General features: G+C 51.0%; 1 protein-coding gene across 3 annotated transcripts in view; it reads right to left on the bottom strand.

Moving 5' to 3' along the window:
• The window catches only part of LOC123747267 (protein SSUH2 homolog), a 411,115-nt gene that overhangs the window by 38,245 nt on the left and 350,736 nt on the right, over positions 1–22,134 (bottom strand). For 2 of the 3 annotated variants that reach the window (XM_069319779.1, XM_069319778.1), the window contains exon 2: positions 339–1,700. The exons of the other annotated variant lie outside the window; for it this stretch is intronic. In XM_069319779.1, the coding sequence (XP_069175880.1) occupies positions 339–819 (481 nt within the window). In that variant the 5' untranslated portion in view covers positions 820–1,700. The remainder of the gene's footprint in view (positions 1–338; positions 1,701–22,134) is intronic. 3 annotated transcript variants of the gene reach the window in all.

The following is a 22,134-nucleotide window of genomic DNA, read 5'->3' as shown; positions in this document are numbered from 1 at the left end:
ACGATTAATTTAGCGTTTACGATACGCCATCACTAGACCCTGCTTACCACCTTTTAACGCAAAAAACTGCTCTTTATCGTCACATGTTATCTTTAATAATGTGGGCACTGTGAGTAAAAATGAGATACGTTTTGGAATGGTGGTGAGTGCAGAGAATTTAATGGCTCTACTAGGAACGTGTATCCAAGAAGGCGCGCATGCACACCAGCGCACGCACGCACACATACAAGAACACATCAACACACAGGGTTCGGATGTGTTGGTGTGTTCTCCACTCTAAACACAACCTGGAGATACAACATTATCGAAAGCAGTCTAAACTCTTCGAGTACACTCACTGTTCACATCGTAGAGGTCATTCTCGCACACAGGGTAGTTCTTGAGGTGAAGCGACGAAGCAACAAGGTCAAGGTCACAGAGCAGGTGCTGAAAGGTAGGCAAGTAAGGGTCGAGGACGGAGGGCCGCGAGCGGGGCGATCTGCTCGAGTCCGACTCGAGACGGTCCTTCTCTCTGCGGCTGGAGCGCTGCAACCGGTTGGTGCCCCGCATCCCGCGCCAGTTGATGATGGTCCCTGACCCGTCCTGCACCGCCGACAGCCCGAGACTTGGGTAATTCTCGATGAGTTCGAAGGTGAACTCACCGCCGGCTTCGGCCCTGAGTGGTCCGGCGATGCGGCCGCCGCGCTGGTCTAGCAGGAGGACGCGGCGCGGCGGCGGCGGCGGACCGTTATTAGAGGTGCTGCAGGCGGCCGTCGTGGTCGTGGTTGTCGCCAAGTGGACGCGTACCACTTCCTCCTGATGCAACACCCGCCCATTCATGGCCGCCCCCCGCCCCTGAGCCGCCCAGCCGGTGTGGGCGAGCAGGTCCGGGGCCCCTGGGGGCGGCCGGGGGGTGTCCCTGGGGCCCGTGCCTAGGGGCCCTCACACCCACGCGTCCTGTGACGACACGCGGTTCAGTTCATGTCCGGGATGCACTAGTCACCGCGGCGGCGACCATGGCTCCCGGGTTGGTTCCGGGGCAATGCACCACGAGCACGACATGCCGCTCCTACAGCCCGGGTCTCACACGACGGCCACGACCTGTTCACCGCGCGTGGCAGCACTGGCTCACCATCACACGCGCTACCACTGCCTCACCATCACACAGAGCCTGTCTCACCATCAGCCGGGGTCCCGCCCTGCGGTGACACTGCACGCCCAGGGCTGCTACGTGCTGCCCAGCGCCCGTACACACACCACACCTTCCCGTGCCCTCCACCACCCGCCTCTCAACTCGCCACTCTTGCCCCTCACTTCGCACCTCTCGCTCACCACACTGCGCCACTCGCCCCTCACTCCTCACCTTCCTCGCCGTTATCTTCTTCATTCACGCCATGTTTAGCCTATTAGTGTGGGCGTGGGGCGAGGGCGCTCTTCTTGACGAGGCGGCGCGGGTGTGGGCATGGGGGGGGCGGGGTGTGAGGCTCTCCGGCACTGAGGAAAGAAGCAAGTGAGGTAGGGGCAGGTGGTGGGGTAAGGGCAAGTCGCAGCGTAACGTTCCTCACTTTCCAGTTAGCTGCTGAAGTAGAAGCAGCAGGAGCAGTAGTAGAGGCGAGTGCCATAGGCAACACTAGCACACAGCTCACACAACACAGTCACATAAGGTGTCCTTGGGGTGTAACACACATCGTCACTGTCTTCTCCTACTCAACACACATCCTCTGTAATAAGCAAAGTCTCCTATAACGGGTGGCCTAAGACATGAAGCTTGAACACGCGAAGCCATTTACGGCAACAGCTTAAAGCTTACATGATTACATGGTTGTAAGCTGTAGATTACATCAGTAATGGTAAGCTGAGGCGCTTACCTTGGCTAGTTGTGGCTTATGCAGTCTATTGGGCTGTTAACGGGTCTCTCAGTGTTGATTAACAGCCTGTGACGTAATAACGCTGTGACGTCACAACTCTACTACGCCTTACTGCCCAGTATGACGTCACATACACAGTTACTGTGAATGAAATACGGAGAACCCTGTGGAGCAGTGGTTAGCACACTCGCCTCAACCATTGGACGACCCGGGTTCAACCCCCAGAAGTGGTGGTACAGCACATAGTTCCCCCTAACCTAAATGAACTGTATCACCCCAGACTGCCATCACCCCCCAGACTGCCATCACCCCCCAGACTGCCATCACCCCCCAGACTGCCATCATCCCCAGACTGCCATCACCCCCAGACTGCCATCACCTCCCAGACTGCCATCACCTCCCAGACTGCCATCACCTCCCAGACTGCCATCACCTCCCAGACTGCCATCACCCCCCAGACTGCCATCACCCCCCAGACTGCCATCACCCCCCAGACTGCCATCACCCCCCAGACTGCCATCACCCCCCAGACTGCCATCACCCCCCAGACTGTCATCACCCCCAGACTGCCATCACCCCCAGACTGCCATCACCCCCAGACTGCCATCACCCCCAGACTGCCATCACCTCCCAGACTGCCATCACCTCCCAGACTGCCATCACCTCCCTGACTGCCATCACCCCCAGACTGCCATCACCCTCCAGACTGCCATCACCCCCAGACTGCCATCACCTCCAGACTGCCATCACCCCCCAGACTGCCATCACCTCCCAGACTGCCATCACCTCCCAGACTGCCATCACCCCCCAGACTGCCATCACCTCCCAGACTGCCATCACCTCCCAGACTGCCATCACCCCCAGACTGCCATCACCCTCCAGACTGCCATCACCCCCAGACTGCCATCACCTCCCTGACTGCCATCACCCCCAGACTGCCATCACCCTCCAGACTGCCATCACCCCCCAGACTGCCATCACCCCCCAGACTGCCATCACCCCCAGACTGCCATCACCCCCAGACTGCCATCAACCCCCAGACTGCCATCACCCCCCAGACTGCCATCACCCCCAGACTGCCATCAACCCCCAGACTGCCATCACCCCCAGACTGCCATCACCCCCAGACTGCCATCACCCCCCAGACTGCCATCACCCCCAGACTGCCATCACCCCCAGACTGCCATCACCCCCCAGACTGCCATCACCCCCCAGACTGCCATCACCCCCCAGACTGCCATCACCCCCAGACTGCCATCACCCCCAGACTGCCATCACCCCCAGACTGCCATCACCCCCAGACTGCCATCACCCCCAGACTGCCATCACCCCCCAGACTGCCATCACCCCCAGACTGCCATCACCCCCCAGACTGCCATCACCCCCCAGACTGCCATCACCCCCAGACTGCCATCACCCCCAGACTGCCATCACCCCCAGACTGCCATCACCCCCAGACTGCCATCACCCCCAGACTGCCATCACCCCCAGACTGCCATCACCCCCAGACTGCCATCACCCCCAGACTGCCATCACCCCCAGACTGCCATCACCCCCAGACTGCCATCACCCCCAGACTGCCATCACCCCTAGACTGCCATCACCCCCAGACTGCCATCACCCCCAGACTGCCATCACCCCCAGACTGCCATCACCTCCCAGACTGCCATCACCCCCAGACTGCCATCACCTCCCAGACTGCCATCACCTCCCTGACTGCCATCACCCCCAAGACTGCCATCACCTCCCTGACTGCCATCACCCCCAGACTGCCATCACCTCCCAGACTGCCATCACCTCCCTGACTGCCATCACCTCCCTGACTGCCATCACCCCCCAGACTGCCATCACCCCCCAGACTGCCATCACCCCCCAGACTGCCATCACCCCCCAGACTGCCATCACCCCCAGACTGCCATCACCCCCCAGACTGCCATCACCCCCAGACTGCCATCACCCCCCAGACTGCCATCACCCCCCAGACTGCCATCACCCCCAGACTGCCATCACCCCCAGACTGCCATCACCCCCCAGACTGCCATCACCCCCCAGACTGCCATCACCCCCAGACTGCCATCACCCCCCAGACTGCCATCACCCCCCAGACTGCCATCACCCCCAGACTGCCATCACCCCCAGACTGCCATCACCCCCAGACTGGTTCTTGACATAATTGGTAATATTATAAGGTGAACCTGGCAACAGCCAACAGGTAATTTCATAAAGTTTCCTCTCGTTAACGGAACAAAAACTTTGTAAATAACAATATAAATTGAACAAAATCCAAATCTCTCTTGATAACCGAGAATATTATAACAATAACTGAGGAACACCGCAGATGACCGTTTGTAAAGATTTTGAATTGGAATTTGACTAGGCAGGTTCCGTTATTAATCTACTACCTCAATTTCCTATCCAATCTGTTATTGAAATCTTTTGAACTGCTTGTCTCACTAACGTAAGTTGACAGCCCATTCTATTCCATATCAACCACACTTTACATCATTGGTAATTTCATCAAGTTGTTTACAATGCCTTGCTCGACAGGACAAAATCAAGCCTGTTCTAAGGCCGGGTTTGTGGAGTAGAAGAATTCCCAGAACCCCATTCAGGTACCATCAGGTATATCAGGTACCAGGTAGGCCCGGAAAGCCGGCTCCTGTGCCTATCAGCAGACTTCGTACTCACTATGCACCTATCCCACCCCACAGAGTAACTGCACAGTGGAGAGAGTCTGCTCTTCTCTTGCCCAAGGAGCACTGCTGGATTATAACAACATTACGCTATACAAAGCGAACCACAACTAAATAAAAGAAACTAATAGCATAAAACCTACAAGGTGACCCTGCCACCTGGAGCTAACGTCGCCAGGGTACGAAAGGCCTTCATAAATGCCACAAATTTTGATGTAGTGTGGTTGGATAGTTGTGATTTTGTGTACAGAGTTGCGTTACAACGTATGAGAAGTCAATCCCACATGGAAAAATCAGAATGTTTTGACAAAAAAATCAGAATGTTTTTACAGAAAAAAAAAAATCAGAATATTTTGAAAAAAAAATCAGAATGTTCTGACAGAAAAAATCAGAATGTTTTGACAGAAAAAACCCAGAATGATTTGACAGAACAAAAATTAGAATGTTTTGACAGAAAAAATCTGAATGTTTTGACAGAAAAAAATCAATATGTTTTACAGGTGAGAATGAGTGTGTAGTGTTTCCCCACTGGAGGCAACACCCGGCCTTAGTCTCCAGGCAACACAACCCTCCAAAACATTCCTTTTCGCAAACCCTGCAAGAAATTCTCCAAGAAATACCGAATCTTCGAAACTCTGAAATTGACTTAAGACGTGTTACAGTTCTCTTAACACGGTGAAGAGAACGGTTGCTTAACACCATTGCTGTAGAAGCTATTAAACCAAATGAATGACTTTATTAGTCAATCAATACGATCAATTAGTCAAAGCAATTAATATAATAGATGAAATAGGGATGAGTTAAAATTGAACCATGGTTGTTGTTGGTTAAAATGGTTGCTCTTGAGGAAAGAGCGGGGGTTGCTCTTGAGGTAAGAGCGGTGGTTGTTCTTGAGGTAAGAGCGGGGGTTGCTCTTGAGGTAAGAGCGGTGGTTGTTCTTGAGGAAAGAGCGGGGGTTGCTCTTGAGGTATCAATAAACAACTCCCGTCTTGATCACACTCTAGAGCGCAGGTGGTCAGGTAACTTCCCATTATACTCTGTGTTTGAACTTGAGAGAGGTTTACGCCAGGAGCTTTGATCCCCAGCTGGCTCAGGGGGGCAGCTGGCTCAGGGGGGCAGCTGGCTCAAGGGGCAGACGGCTCAAGGGCAGCTGGCTCATGCACTTTATCATATGTCTTTAAAAAAATATATATCTTCATTTCCGTGGCCACCCATCTTCCCGGGACGATCTCAATCTCTCGGTCTCTCTCTCTCTCTCTCTCTCTCTCTCTCTCTCTCTCTCCTCAATCTTCCCAGCCTGGCATCTCTGGTTTCCCATCTCCCAAGTTCGGAAGTTATCTCCTCTCCCCTACCCACCTCTGCCCTCTCACCTAATGTGTCGCATTTTTTACGAAAGCGATAAAATTCGTTATAAAAGCAAGGTATTAGTTAATAACATTTCAGTACCGTAATATTGTCGTTATCCATGCCTCGGCTTGTATAGTTCCGGTGGGTTGTATGGGTTGGTACGTGTCTGGGTAGGCAATACGGCTGCATTTTACGGGGTGACAAATCCAGAGACCGGACAAAGATTCACGAAGCAGTTACGCAAGTACCCCATCTCCCTCCCTGGCCACCTGTCCCATCTCCCTCCCTGGCCGCGGATCAACTTGTCACAAATTCTCACAACACTTCAACATCATCCCCTGTGTCTTTTGATTAAAACCTGTTGCACGTACAAATAATTGTCTCAGGAGATGAACGCCAATGTTCAAGTGAACAACGCAGCTGTGATGAGAAGCAGCTGGAGGTGAAGACGTGGAGTGTCGAGGGCGGGGCGAGGGTGACCCATTTAAGATGACTCTGGACACTCTTGAGAACCGTAAACACATTGGGGTGAGGGGCGCTGTGGCGGGGGTCAGACGACAGTGACTGACACACACTGGCAGTATACATATATATACACAAACGGTATATATATACACACTGCCATCCATCACAGGCTGGGCCAACCATCAAAACTTGGCTCCTGTAAAACTGACTCAATTCCTTGCTTCCATAAATCATCACTTTTAAGATGAACCTCTTTATCCGGAAGATGCTGCAGGGGGTGGAGTGAGTGATGAGGGAGGTGGAGAGGGGTGAGGGGGGGGGAGGAAGAGAGAGGTGAGGCGGGGAGAGGGGCGAGTTGTAGGGAGAGGGTGTAGGATGGAAGGAGTAAAGAGTGGAGAGAAGAATAGCAAATGGTGATAAACTGAGACCTCGAAAACGATTATTATACCAATGCTAATCACACACACACACACAAACACAGTTTGGTCGGTTGAGAGGCGGGCCGAAAGAGCCGAGACTCAACCCCCGCAAGCACAACTAGGCGAGAACACACACCCACAAAGAAACCGAAGACACAGAGGAAGCCTCCCACATGATCGCATTATTTTCGAAAAGAGTTACCCAAATTACCCTTCTACAGGGCACAAAATCTCAACCAATAACATTCCAATTCAATCCTCCCTATGGTCCCAATGGGTGCGGTACCAGTGGGACACCCGGGCTGGTCGTCCACTCCACCAGTGAGACACCCGGGCTGGTCGTCCACTCCACCAGTGGGACACCCGGGCTGGTCGTCCACTCCACCAGTGGGACACCCGGGCTGGTCGTCCACTCCACCAGTGGGACACCCGGGCTGGTCGTCCACTCCACCAGTGGGACACCCGGGCTGGTCGTCCACTCCACCAGTGGGACACCCGGGCTGGTCGTCCACTCCACCAGTGGGACACCCGGGCTGGTCGTCCACTCCACCAGTGGGACACCCGGGCTGGTCGTCCACTCCACCAGTGGGACACCCGGGCTGGTCGTCCACTCCACCAGTGGGACACCCGGGCTGGTCGTCCACTCCACCAGTGGGACACCCGGGCTGGTCGTCCACTCCACCAGTGGGACACCCGGGCTGGTCGTCCACTCCACCAGTGGGACACCCGGGCTGGTCGTCCACTCCACCAGTGGGACACCCGGGCTGGTCGTCCACTCCACCAGTGGGACACCCGGGCTGGTCGTCCACTCCACCAGTGGGACACCCGGGCTGGTCGTCCACTCCACCAGTGGGACACCCGGGCTGGTCGTCCACTCCACCAGTGGGACACCCGGGCTGGTCGTCCACTACACCAGTGGGACACCCGGGCTGGTCGTCCACTCCACCAGTGGGACACCCGGGCTGGTCGTCCACTCCTCCAGTGGGACACCCGGGCTGGTCGTCCACTCCTCCAGTGGGACACCCGGGCTGGTCGTCCACTCCACCAGTGAGGGACACCCGGGCTGGTCGTCCACTCCACCAGTGGGACACCCGGGCTGGTCGTCCACTCCTCCAGTGGGACACCCGGGTGGTCGTCCACTCCTCCAGTGGGACACCCGGGCTGGTCGTCCACTCCTCCAGTGGGACACCCGGGCTGGTCGTCCACTCCACAAGTGGGACACCCGGGCTGGTCGTCCACTACACCAGTGAGACACCCGGGCTGGTCGTCCACTCCACCAGTGGGACACCCGGGCTGGTCGTCCACTCCACCAGTGAGGGACACCCGGGCTGGTCGTCCACTCCTCCAGTGGGACACCCGGGTGGTCGTCCACTCCTCCTCGCACCATTTACATTCGCAAACTTTATTAGCTGGCAATTACTGTTAGGGACAATTACTCCAATTAAAAGCAACATAAAAGCAATGAAGTGGCTTTTGTAGGAAAACATGTGCGCCTTTTGTGAGAGGAAAACCCAGGAGTACTGATATACCCCGGGGGGGGGGGGGGGTTATTGGGCGTTATGCTGTTTGGCGGTCACGGGTCGCACCATATGTCACGGGTCGCACCATATGTCACGGGTCGCACCATGTCACGGGTCGCACCATATGTCACGGGTCGCACCATATGTCACGGGTCGCACCATATGTCACGGGTCGCACCATATGTCACGGGTCGCACCAACGTCACGGGTCGCACCAACGTCACGGGTCGCACCAACGTCACGGGTCGCACCAACGTCACGGGTCGCACCAACGTCACGGGTCGCACCAACGTCACGGGTCGCACCAACGTCACGGGTCGCACCAACGTCACGGGTCGCACCAACGTCACGGGTCGCACCAACGTCACGGGTCGCACCAACGTCACGGGTCGTAGAAGAAGAAGCAGATGTCAGACCACATAAATGACAAGAAAATAAAACAGGTCAAGGAAGGAGAGGCAACAATTTAACCTCCCGTGGTGGGGGGCGACGCCCCAGGCGGACACACAAACACTCCCACCAACTGCTTCTCCTCCCACGCTAAACACTCCCACATTACGTGGCGTCGGGAGGCAAATAATCAAATGGTCCCCCTACTGATTCCGTAATGAGGCATAACTTGCCAGTAACGACGCCAGAGAACGGTGCAGAGTACCGTCTACCCCGGGGGACGACCTGCCAGGTTGGGAACGACCTGCCTACGACCAGCTGGCCGCCGGGAACCACCCTGGGTAACTTATAGCCTGATATGAACAAAATGACGCTTGTTAAACATGACAGTTGAAGACGAAAGATACACCTCGTGTGTCCTCCCGGTACACACGCTGCGCGCAGTGACACACATGGATACTGAAGGAAGGAGCAGAAGCACTGTGCCTGCCACTCTCCATGGTGTAAAATAAATCGCTGGTAACAGGTAAAATGCCATAAATTTTGTCAGACAGCTAATGTAGTCCCGATATATAGGAAGGGGGATTAGACAGGAGGCATTGGCCAGTGTTCCTAATTTGCATACCATGCAAGATGATGGAGAAGATTGTGCAAAAAAAAGCTAGTGGTACATCTGGAGCGAAAGAACTTCATAACACCACATCAGAATGGGTTCAGGGATGGCAAATCATACCTCACAGGATTAATTGAATTTTATTACCAGGCGACAAAAATCAGGCAAGAGAAGGGTGGGCAGACTGCATATTTTTGGATTGCCAGAAAAGCTTTTGACACAGTACCACACAAGAGGCTAGTGAGAAAGCTGGAGATGCAGGCAGGAGTGAAAGGAAATGTACTCCATTGGATAAGGGAGTACCTAATCAACAGAAGACAGCGAGTCACTGTGAGAGGTGAGGTCTCGGAGTGACGAGGCGTCACCAGTGGAGTCCCACAATGATCAGTCCTTGGACCTATACTGTTACCGATATATGTAACTGATCTCTCAGAAGGTATTGACTCGGTCCTCTCAATGTTTGCTGATGATGCAAAAATTATGAGGAAGATCAAGAAAGAGGAAGACAGTATGAGGCTACAAGATGACCTAGAGAAGCTGAAGGATTGGTCCAACAAATGGCTACTATCGTTCAACCCCAAGTAAATGTAAGGTAATTAAACTAGGTGGAGGAAACAGGAGGCCAGACACTGGATATAGAATAGGAGATGAAGTCCTTCACGAAACGGACAAAGAGAAAGATCTAGGAGTTGATATCACACCAAACCTGTCTCCTGATGCCTATATAAAAAGAATAACATCGGCAGCGTATGCGAGGCTGGCTAACATCAGAACTGCCTTTAGAAACCTGTGTAAAGAATCTTTCAGAACCTTGTATACCACGTATGTAAGGGCAATCCTGGAGTATGCGGCCCCAGCATGGAGCCCGTGCCATGTCAAGCACAAGACGAAACTGGAAAAAGTTCAGAGGTATGCCGCTAGACTAGTCCCAAAACTAAGAGGCATGAGTTACGAGGAAAGGCTGCGTGAAATGCACCTCACGTCGTTGGAAGACAGAAGAACTCACAGAGACATGATCACCACATACAAGATGTTCAGGGGAATTGACAGGGTAGACAAGGATGGATTATATAACACGGGTGGTACACACACAAGGGGACACAGGTGGATGCTGAGTACCCAAATGAGTACTTCTCGAGGTGCTTCCGGGGCTTAGCGTTCCCGCGGCCCGGTCGTCGACGAGGCCTCCTGGTTGCTGGACTGATCAACCAGGCTGTTGGACGCGGCTGCTAGCAGCCAGTCACAGAGATATTACAAAGAACTTTTTCAGTGCCAGAGTAGTTAATAAATGGAATGGAATGAATAAATGGAAGTGATGTGGTGGAGGCTGACTCCATACACAGTTTCAAATGTAGATATGATAGAGCCCAGTAGGCTCAGGAACCTGTACACCAGTTGATTGACAGATGAGAGGCGGGACCAAAGATCCAAAACTCAACCCCCGCAAGCACAACTAGGTGAGCAGGGGGGGGGGGGGAGGTAGAAATAGCCTAAGCTACTCTATCCTTTTGAGATATATTTCTTTCTTGTCTCAATAAACATACTTGAACTAGGTGAGTACACGTATGTACACACACACACACACACACACACACACACACACACACACACACACACACACACACACACACACACACACACACACACACACACACACACACACACCCAAATGAGCCACAGAGATATTAGAGGGAACTTTTTTAGTGTCAGAGTGGTTGACAAATGGAATGCATTAGGGGGTGATGTGGTGGAGGCTGACTCCATACACAGTTTCAAGTGTAGATATGACAGAGCCCGATAGGCTCAGGAATCTGTACACCTGTTGATTGACGGTTGAGAGGCGGGACCAAAGAGCCAGAGCTCAACCCCCGCAAACACAACTAGGTGAGTACAACTAGGTGAGTACACAGGTACAAAGGTCTGACAACGCCGGCCTCGTGACCTACAGAACACGAAGCACTAAAATATTCAGAGAACCTCCCCGCTGAAAGGTCATCTGAACCTCCCAACCCCCACCGGGCGGCACCCCGGCCTTCCCCCTGAGGGTAAAGACACCTGTTCATTACTATGGCTGACCCCGACTACTTGATGCTGGCCCGCACCGCTTCTTGCAGGTCGGCGCTCGATACCCCAATGATCCAAGTCATTGGGGACTGTTCCTTCCCTCCGTCCTATCCCAAATCCTTATCCTCACTATCCCTACCCAGTGCTTCATAGTCATGCTGGCTTAGTACTTTCTCCTGATTATTACATCACCTTACTATGCATCAACACCTGGTATACATACCCAGTGGTGACAATCTGGTATACATACCAGGTAGCAGTATGTATACTAAGTGGATACCAGCATCTGGTATACATACGAGGCTGTGGCAGCGTCTGGTATACAGATCGGATGGTTATACAACACAAGGTATACAAGGAATGAAATATTACACTCAATAGGTTTAAAGTAGATAGTGGCCTACCTGGCCTATGTGGGGGGGGGGGGCGTCACCCCCCTAGTGTAGGACACCCCCACCTAGTGTGTCACACTTGGGGGTGTGACGAGACACACTACGAGCCACTGTGTCACACTAAGAACAAGAACCAGGAGCCACATCCACACGGACTAAACACCACGTTTCTCAAGCCGCGGAGGCGCCAGCCACACCCTGGCGCCGGGCGGCTCCTGTAGCGACCTGCTGGACCAGGGTGAAGATTATGGTAACTTTAACCCTTGCTAGGGACCCAGGGCCCGGGGACCCAGGGACCCAGGGCCCCGGGGACCCAGGGCCCGGGGACCCAGGGGACCCAGGACCGGGGACCCAGGGCCCCTGGCCCCGGGGACCCAGGACCGGGGACCCAGGGCCCCTGGCCCCGGGGACCCAGGGGACCCTGGCCCCGGGGACCCAGGGGACCCTGGCCCCGGGGACGTACGTGCGCCTCCGCAGCGGACGTGTCATCTGATGACTGCCTCAGTCTCGTGCTGAAGTGGAATGGGGAGGAGAGAGGGGGTAATGAGTAGTGGTAGTAGCTAGTAGTAGTGGTGGTAGCTAGTAGTAGTAGTAGCTAGTAGTAGTGGCGGTAGTAGTAGTCAGCAGCAACACCGTGGCTGGGGAAGGTCTGGACGCTGGGGCGGGCCGCAGGTAAACACGCGGGAGTCTCCTGACTCTCCAAACTCCATAAAACAATTTGTGACGGCCGTCCAGTGGTCGCCAGCCGGGGGGCACGACAGATGGCCCCCCCTCTCCCACTTCCGCCCCGCCACATCTTTCACCTTACGCTTCCTAATAAAACTTTTTTAATGGCATTTGGAACACGAATGATGATCGTCAAGCTGTTTAAGAGCATCATAATATTAAGATCTCAACCCGTTCTCGCAAATTTAATAAGTCAATATTGACTTATTAAATATGTGCATAGGTGACATACTTAACATAATAGATACCCTTAAAAAGATTCATAGAAAACACCGACCTTACCTAACCTTGTTAGTATCTTAAGATAAGCTAAGATCTAATCTCCAACTCGGGCCTTCTCCTCCCTCCTTCAGCGTCTCAAGTACTGGTGAATGTTTGGAGAAGTCTCCCTCCTTGGTCAAAGTTTCCTGCTGAGTTGTCCACAATGTTCTTGCTGAGACGTTGTCCAAAAGCGCTCTCCTATCGTGCTGAATAAACAAGACTACTCCAGTATCTCTCAGCGCTACAATACGGCGATTTATTTTTGGGGTCTTTTCTACTCATTAGTTGTACTTGCGGGGGTTGAGCTTCAGTTCTTTGCAGGTAGAATGACGGTATCAATCATGTGGTGAACAGTTCCGCGAGCCTGTGGAGTGTTGCCAGATCTACATTTAAATCCGTGCATGCAGTCTGTCTGCACTATTTCAATGTCATATTTCAATCCAATTTATTTTATTCTAATATTAATGTAGTTCTTCTATCATCCATGTGTGTGTTAGTCTGGTATTTAGTATCCACCTGTGTCCCTCTGTGTTTAATGCCAAACAGTTTGTTCTCGTCTATCCTTCACTAACCCCGAGTGTTTTATATGTCGGGAACATGTCTCCTATTTTTTTTTAATCTATCAGTCCTTCCTCTTAGGTCATTGCTCTGGGAACTTTCTAATTACATACCTCTGAATTTTGTCCAACTTTGTATTGTGTGATGAAATATTTTTGTCTAATATCGCATATTTCCGAGTTGGTCTAAATTATGCCTGATATTATCCGGTTTGTGTATGCCTTATGTGAGGGGGCTTGGTGAAGAATTATCCTCAGGTGTGTTTCTCTGTCTTCAGGATAATTTATCCTTCCATTTGGTACCTTCTGTCACCGGTGCTCACCTTTGTTGCTTTGCATTTGCTCGAGTTGAACTCTTATCAGCCAATTATTTGATCATTCTTACAGTTTGTCCAAATCCTTCGGCAGCTCCTTGTATTTACTAACAATTTTAGAGCTATAAACAAACACTGATAAGGAGTGAGTCCCCCCCTGTGAGATGGCTTGTATTAGGAGGAGGGGCGGGGTCCCAGTTCAGACTCCTGGGTGTTGTATTTTCTAACCTTCATGTCTAAGCAGAATCGAGCTTCTGCAAGAGGTCCCGCGGCTTCTCGGCTAATGCATTGACTTTTAACCTACGATTGATTAAGATTAAGCCACCCAAAAGGTGGCACGGGCATGAATAGCCCGTAAGTGGTGGCCCTTTTGAGCCATTACCAGTATCAAGAGATGATACTAGAGATCTGTGGAGGCGCGACTGCACCCTGCGTGACGGGAGATGTCTCTCGGACCAAATGGTGACCAAATGGTATTTTAACCTACTATCATATCTGCGTTATATATTGGGGTACAGAGGTGCTATTGCCTCCTCATCTAGTTAATTCAGTTTCCAACTGCTATTTTTCCCTAAGGAGTATTTTCTCATTCCCATGACCGTTGTCTCTCACTTCCAAACATCATTATGTCTCAATGTACTCTTATTCATTGTCATCATCATCTTCCTCCCTCCCCCCCCCCCCCTGGCACCGTCTACTCCCTCAAGCATTGGAAGTCTGTCATGTTAATTCTTCATGTCTCTTTCTCAGTGTCTTTAGTCCAGGCTCGTTCAACCCTTCTTCATGTCCGCCCCTATGTTCTTGGACGAGTCTCATCGCAAACTTTAGAATCCTTTCAAGATATCTTGTAAAGGTTGGCAGCGTGTTCGTAGACTAATCTTACCTTAATGATACTCGCTTTCCCTCGTGCTTCTTCATTGAAGATCTTGAAGTTGCTCTGATCTTCTCCAGCATCACACATGCCGCTGACGACGGCAAGTACTCACCTAGTACATGCCTTGTGATGATATGTTATATTATATGTGCGTGCGTGTGCGTGCGTGCACGTAATTTTGGAGTCAACGAGCAGCCAGTACTGGCCGGGAACACGTGACGGAGTGTAAGGGGTAGCAGGGATACCAACCTTGTTGGTCACGTGATGTGTTGAGGGTTGTGGTTGCACCACACAAGATCACGGTTGCACTGGCTTAGAGTAGATTTTGAGTCCTCCTTGAAGTTAGGTTATATGATGAGTGAAGTTGCTGTATATAATCATGATAAGTTACTATCCAGTAGGATGACTATTCATGTAATTGTTTATATTTCGGGTTAACAAGCGTGTGGCGACAGATAATGGTCTATCAGAGTGTTGTTACGTCCTAACTACTCTTCTTTAATTCCTCAATTGTAGACATTCATGTGTTGTGTTAGTACTTTCACTTAGCAGCTTACTTTGGGGAAGTATGTAGGTAATCATCCATAATGAGTGTGTAAAGGTTCATTCCTGAGGTGAGGTGCAGTTCACGCAGCCTTTCCTCGTAACTCATGCCTCTTAGTTCTGGGACTATAGCCTAGTGGCATACCTCGGTACTTTTCCCAGCTTCGTCTTGTGCTTGACACAAGGTACGGGCTCCATGCTGGGGCCGCATACTCCAGGATTGGTTTTACATATGTGGTATACAAGGTTCTGAATGATTCCTTGCACACGTTCATTCCTTAGTTATGCCTAAGAGTAGTTTCATTAGCCTCTGTAATGAACTGTGACAATTAGTGTGGTAAGGATCAGGGGCCAGATTCACGAAGCAGTTACGCAAGCACTTACGAACGTGTACATCTTTCCTCAATCTTTGACGGCTTTGGTTACATTTATTAAACAGTTTACAAGCATGAAAACTTCCCATTTAACTGTTGTTATTGTTATAAACAGCCTCCTGGTGCTTCGGAGCTCATTAACTGTTTAATAATTGTAAACAAAGCCGCCAAAGATTGAGAAAAGATGTATCTGGGAATCTGGGCCCCCTTGAGTGCAAAAAAAAAAAAGGTTCAAGCCCGAAGTCAAAGTGTGTTTTAACGCCCAAAGTGACTACGAGAGATGGTGTGTCCACCGGGGGGGGGGGGGGGGGGGGGAGGGAGGGGGAGGCCACACCGCCAGCATGGGTGCAGGAGGTTATCTTGAGGTTATCTTGAGATGATTTCGGGGCTTTTAGTATCCCCGCGGCCCGGTCCTCGACCAGGCCTCCACCCCCAGGAAGCAGCCCGTGACAGCTGACACCCAGGTACCTATTTTACTGCTAGATAACAGGGGCATAGGGTGAAAGAAACTGCCCATTGTTTCTCGCCGGCGCCTGGGATCGAACCCGGGACCACAGGGTCACAAGTCCAGTGTGCTGTCCGCTCGGCCGACCGGCTCCCTAGCCAGTCTCTCTCCCGACTCAGGAGACGGTAAGGTGCTGTGTGTCAGTTGCTTGAACAATCTCTGCTTCCATTTCCATTGCCTCAAGGACAGGAGGATCTTGAACAAACTCACAAGGGCCTTGACGAGGATTCGAACCCACGTCCGTGAGCATCCCAGACTGTTAGGAGGATCTTATTAGCAAAGGGTTCACTTAATTTGCATTTATTTGAATAAAGATGGTTTAATTATTCCAACCTGTGAGTTTTATATACTTTTTTCATTTAATTATTTTGGGTCATTGACCCTGAGTTGCTTTGGACATTTCTTGCGATCTTACGAGTATCTATACGAGTCAATTCACGACAAGGATGAATATATTAAGTATTTTTAAAACGATGCCATTCTCCATTACATATTAAAATATCAAAGTTCCCGGACACTCTGTACTGACTCGTCTTCTGAGTCAATTACCTTAATTACCCCGAATGCAGGAGAAGTGGTAGCGGCATTAATGATCGGTTTTGAGTAACCTGTTTTAATACCATTCAGCGCTATAAGAATCGTTAAGGTAATTTATTATCATTCGTCAATTCTCCCCCCCCCCCCCCCCCCGTTGACTGGCTTGAGCGTTTTCTATTGCAAGGGCGGACTGTGACAGTTCTCTGGGGGGGGGGGGGGGTGTTATTTAACACTTATTACAGCCTCAAGGGTTACTAGTTTAGCAACCATTACGGTAGGTGTTACTATGGTGACGTTATTTCAGAACGTTAACAATGGTAGTAGTGTTTGGTGATCATACACTAAGTGTTACACCAGCCGCGAGGCCCCACCTGTGTGTGAGAGAGTGTGAGAGAGTGTGAGAGAGACAGAGAGAGAGAGACAGAGAGAGAGACAGAGAGAGAGACAGAAAGAGAGACAGAGAGAGAGACAGAGAGACAGAGAGAGAGAGACACACACACAAACAGACAGAGAGAGACAGACACAGACAGACACAGACAGACACAGACAGACAGACACAGACAGACAGACACAGACAGACAGACACAGACAGACACAGACAGACACAGACAGACAGACACAGACAGACAGACACAGACAGACACAGACAGACAGACACAGACAGACAGACACAGACAGACAGACACAGACAGACACAGACAGACAGACACAGACAGACAGACACAGACAGACAGACACAGACAGACACAGACAGACAGACACAGACAGACACAGACAGACAGACACAGACAGACAGACACAGACAGACAGACACAGACAGACAGACACAGACAGACACAGACAGACACAGACAGACAGACAGACACAGACAGACAGACACAGACAGACACAGAGAAGGGTGGCACGGGTCTGGTAACAGCTAAATTAAAAGCTCACGGATTAACGACATTGAATTTAGAGCGAAAGTTTTAAATCTTGATGGATTGTGTCTAGCTGAGAAGGGACTAATGGATTAAGGGTTGAGGGATTATATCCGCTTGTGCCAGGAATAATGGATTAAAGGTTAAGTCATTATAGGCGGGGGACCTTTGACAATGCCGGCGGCTTCCTCTGCCCCGTCGAGGCCACTAGAGCAGCTGGTCCTCGGGTAAATTCAGGCAAGATATGTTCGGTTGAGCGGAGGGTAAAGTGTTCGATTAAATAGGGATAACTACAAGCATTCATGATGACCGAACCACACATTAGAAGATAAAGAAACGACGACCTTTCGGACCGTCCTAAACCGAAAAGCCTTCAGACAGGATCAGCGGACTTAGAGCAGTTAGATTAAGGCCGGCTGAGATGGACTTAAACATCCGGAAATGTTAAAGAGAAGGTGTTTCTCCCCCTCAGACATAAACAAGTCAACGAATACAGGAAAAATCGGGCGAGGTTCGCCTTAATTAACCGACATTAGGCTACACATTACAGCAAGAATGTGTACCCGCCATTACAAGAACGCGGGGGAGGGGGAGGGGGGGGGTAGAAATACCAAAAATCTTTCTGTTTGCTCCGGCGAGATGTATTTTATTAAGAGTGTAGTGGGGTAAGCCAGCCATTATGAGGCTGCCCTCAAGCTGGGTGATGGGAGAACGAGGCCTCCAGTAAGGCCTACCACACGATTATATGCTAGGTAAGGGGTCTAGGTGGTGGCTTAGGGAGGGAGGGAGGGAGGGAGGGAGTGAGGGTAGGTGGTGGCTTTAGGTGGTGGTTTAGGCAGGGGGAGAGGGAGGGAGGGAGGGTAGGTGGTGGCTTAGGGAGGCAGGGAAGAGGGAGGGTAGGTGGTAGAAGCGAGTGGAGACGAGTATGAGTCAGGTTGACCCCAAAGGATTGGGGTGCTGTTCTAATTATTGAGTCAAGGGAGTTATGGACAGATGGGGACCTACAGACAGACAAACTAAACAGACAGACAGACAGACAGACAGAACTGAAACCTTAGCCAACATAATATATGAAGAAAGTAGGACCATTAGCAATAAGGTGAACGTCCCGCCAGCCATGCAATCTTCCTGTACATGTCAAGCGTACAAGTTTGTTCCTAAATTATAGTCTAATACTGACGCATAGCTTAAAGTGCACCTCACCACACCTAGACCCAAGAACAAACCTAACTAGGCTTGACCTAACCCAACCGTGTACATGTTCCACACGTGTTATGACGTACCAGATCAAGTGCTTACGTAGCGAATTCAGCGACCAGCTTGTCTTAAGACGCTGATGCGTAGGTCTACACATCCTTCGTGGCGTCTTGGTTGTTGTCTGACGTCTCCGTTATGAGGACCAGAAGGTCTCACCAGCACTGAGGTGACAGGACACCAAAAAAGACCATACACAATGAAGTGAAACTACTTCCCTCCCTGGAAACACAAACCGAAACTGTCTTTATTTTCCGCTTGTTACAACTTGTAATAAAGTTGTTGCATCTTGGCTTAACGTGTTTATGACGTATTAGAACGTTGTTACAACTTGCTATATTGGTTGTTATAACTGGTTAGGAGGTGTTAAAACTTGTTCGGACGTTATACCAACGTCGTAGTTTCGGTGTGTGTTTGGCGGGCTGTAACGACTAGAGGAGAGAGATCTTGGAGTGGACATAACACCAAACCTAACTCCTGAGACTCGTAAATAAGACAACTACAGCAGTATTCTCTACATTAGCAAAAGTCAGAGCACCAGCAACCTAATAAGGAGACACTTTGAAATTGAAATAAGTTTATTGAGGTAAAATACACACAAAGGGATCAATATTGACTTATTATATATGTGCATAGGTGACATACTTAACATAATAGATACCCTTAAAAAGATTCATAGAAAACACCGACCTTACCTAACCTACTTAGTATGTTAAGATAAGCATCTTATTGCTTCGTAATTACAATTATTACCTAACCTATAATAGGTATAGGTTAAGTAATAATTGTAATTACGAAGCAATAAGATGCTTATCTTAAGATACTAACAAGGTTAGGTAAGGTCGGTGTTTTCTATGAATCTTTTTAGGGGTATCTATTATGTTTAGTATATCACCTATGCACGTAGTTAATAAGTCAGTATTGACTTTACGAATTTGCGAGAACGGGTTGGGTAGCTCAAGCTATCCTAACCCCGTTCAGTACATCGTGTTACTACATACATAGACACACATCACAAATAATAAACGTATTACCGAACATTCTGAGAGATAAACATATACATTTCCTCCTTTACACAAGGAGACACTTGGATCGCTGCTCACCACCTACGCGAGACCAGTTTTAGAGTATGCCGACCCATCGTGGAGGCCACCTTCTGAAGGAAAACGTAAGGAAACTCGAGAAAGTTCAGAAGTTTATAACGAGGCTCGTCCCAGAATTACGAGGGACGGGGCGTGAAGAGAGACTGAAAAAACTAAACCTGGCGGTGCTAGAAGAGAAAGGGGAGACGTGGTGGAGACATTAAATACTTAACGGTTTGGCAGTGGAAAAAAAGAAAGGAAATATTCACAAAGAATTCCAATAGAACAAGAGGGCATGAATGTAAGCCTAACAGACGAGTCAGAGATATTATAAAGTTTTCTTTTCGCGTAAGAGTAGTGGGGAAAGGGAATGAACTAAAGGAACAGGTTGTAGAAACAAACTCAATTCAGAATTTTAGAAGAAGATATGGCAAGAAAAAAGGTCAGATGTCATTGCATTAAACAACCGGCGACTAGAAAGGCGGGGGCCAAGAGCTAATGCTCATCACGTACCACGCCTGTGCCAGGCAAGTCCACTACGGGCTCACCATAGCGCGTTCTACTTGCCCCGCTCCTGTGCCAGGTAAGTTACGGGCTCACCATAGTCCGTGCTACTTGGAGCTTGTTCCGAGTAGTTGAATCTATTAACAACAACAACAAAGCTAATGCTCTTGATTACGGGTTCACCATAGCCCGTGCTACATGAACATTTCGTTCTGAGTAGCTAAATCTAAAAACAACAATAACAGCTAATGTTCGATCGTGTAGGCCCAGACAGGTGACATACAGGCGAACACATACAGGATACATTCCGCGACAGCTGTCAGGTACCACCTTACTGCTAGGTTAACAGAGGCATCAGGTGAAAGAAACTGTGCTTATTTATTTCTGCCTCGGACGGAAATCTAACCCGGGGCCCTTTGGGCTATGGCTCCAAAGCGCTATGCGTGCGTGGACCCAGGTGGCCAGGCGGCCCCACCCATCCACCACACACACACACCAACCTCTTCAACATCAGCTTTAACCCCGAGCGACAAAAGGCTGACAATGTGTAGTGACACCTGGGCTCTTCTTGCCCTCTTCTCCCCCTCTGACCCTCCACAAGCACCCTCACCTTCCTCAATATTACCACATTTACACACAAACAATATTACCCCCGTTTCTGAAGCTCATGTCTCTGCTCTAGAAGACGATGCTGGCCTTCTTAGAGGTCCCTCCTTTACTCTCCCCTGATCTTGCTCTGGATCTAATGCTCTACTTATGCCTCTTATTGGTTTCTTCCTTCGCATCTTAACGCTTCTACTACTACCTCGTACTGACCTTACGTTCGGGTTTCTTACGTTCGTTCTTACCTGTGGGTTCGGCTGTAGCGGAGCTTCTTGTTCGGTCAGCAACTTTTCCGGTCAGTTTGGTCCCAGTACATACACACCTTTTGCTCAATCCTGGCAGGCCAGCCTGCCTGTTCAACCCTGGTGGCCAGCCTGCCTGTTCAACCCTGGTGGCCAGCCTGCCTACTCAACCCTGGTGGCCAGCCTGCCTGCTCAACCCTGGTGGCCAGCCTGCCTGCTCAATCCTGGCAGGCCAGCCTGCCTGCTCAACCCTGGTGGCCAGCCTGCCTGCTCAACCCTGGTGGCCAGCCTGCCTGCTCAATCCTGGCAGGCCAGCCTGCCTGCTCAACCCTGGTGGCCAGCCTGCCTGCTCAACCCTGGTGGCCAGCCTGCCTGCTCAACCCTGGTGGCCAGCCTGCCTGCTCAACCCTGGTGGCCAGCCTGCCTGCTCAACCCTGGTGGCCAGCCTGCCTGCTCAACCCTGGTGGCCAGCCTGCCTGCTCAACCCTGGTGGCCAGCCTGCCTGCTCAACCCTGGTGGCCAGCCTGCCTGCTCAACCCTGGTGGCCAGCCTGCCTGCTCAACCCTGGTGGCCAGCCTGCCTACCCAACCCTGGTGGCCAGCCTGCCTGCTCAACCCTGGTGGCCAGCCTGCCTACTCAACCCTGGTGGCCAGCCTGCCTACTCAACCCTGGTGGCCAGCCTGCCTACCCAACCCTGGTGGCCAGCCTGCCTACTCAACCCTGGTGGCCAGCCTGCCTACTCAACCCTGGTGGCCAGCCTGCCTACCCAACCCTGGTGGCCAGCCTGCCTACCCAACCCTGGTGGCCAGCCTGCCTACTCAACCCTGGTGGCCAGCCTACCTACTCAACCCAATCTCCCTCAGCGTCACACTATTGGTTGGGGTAAAAGTTTCTCTCTAAGAATTTTTTAAATTTACAGTTTTCAGATTCCCATTTTCTCTTTTTGTTCTTAGACAAAACTGCTGCGTTTCAAAACGTAGAATTACGTAGAACAGACGGGGTAGAATTACGTAGAACAGACGGGGTAGAATTACGTAGAACAGACGGGGTAGAATTACGTAGAACAGACGGGGTAGAATTACGGATTT

The sequence above is a fragment of the Procambarus clarkii genome, chromosome 94 (assembly GCF_040958095.1).
Source record: "Procambarus clarkii isolate CNS0578487 chromosome 94, FALCON_Pclarkii_2.0, whole genome shotgun sequence".
Taxonomy (NCBI): domain Eukaryota; kingdom Metazoa; phylum Arthropoda; class Malacostraca; order Decapoda; family Cambaridae; genus Procambarus; species Procambarus clarkii.
This window is presented reverse-complemented; position numbering and strand designations above follow the sequence as displayed.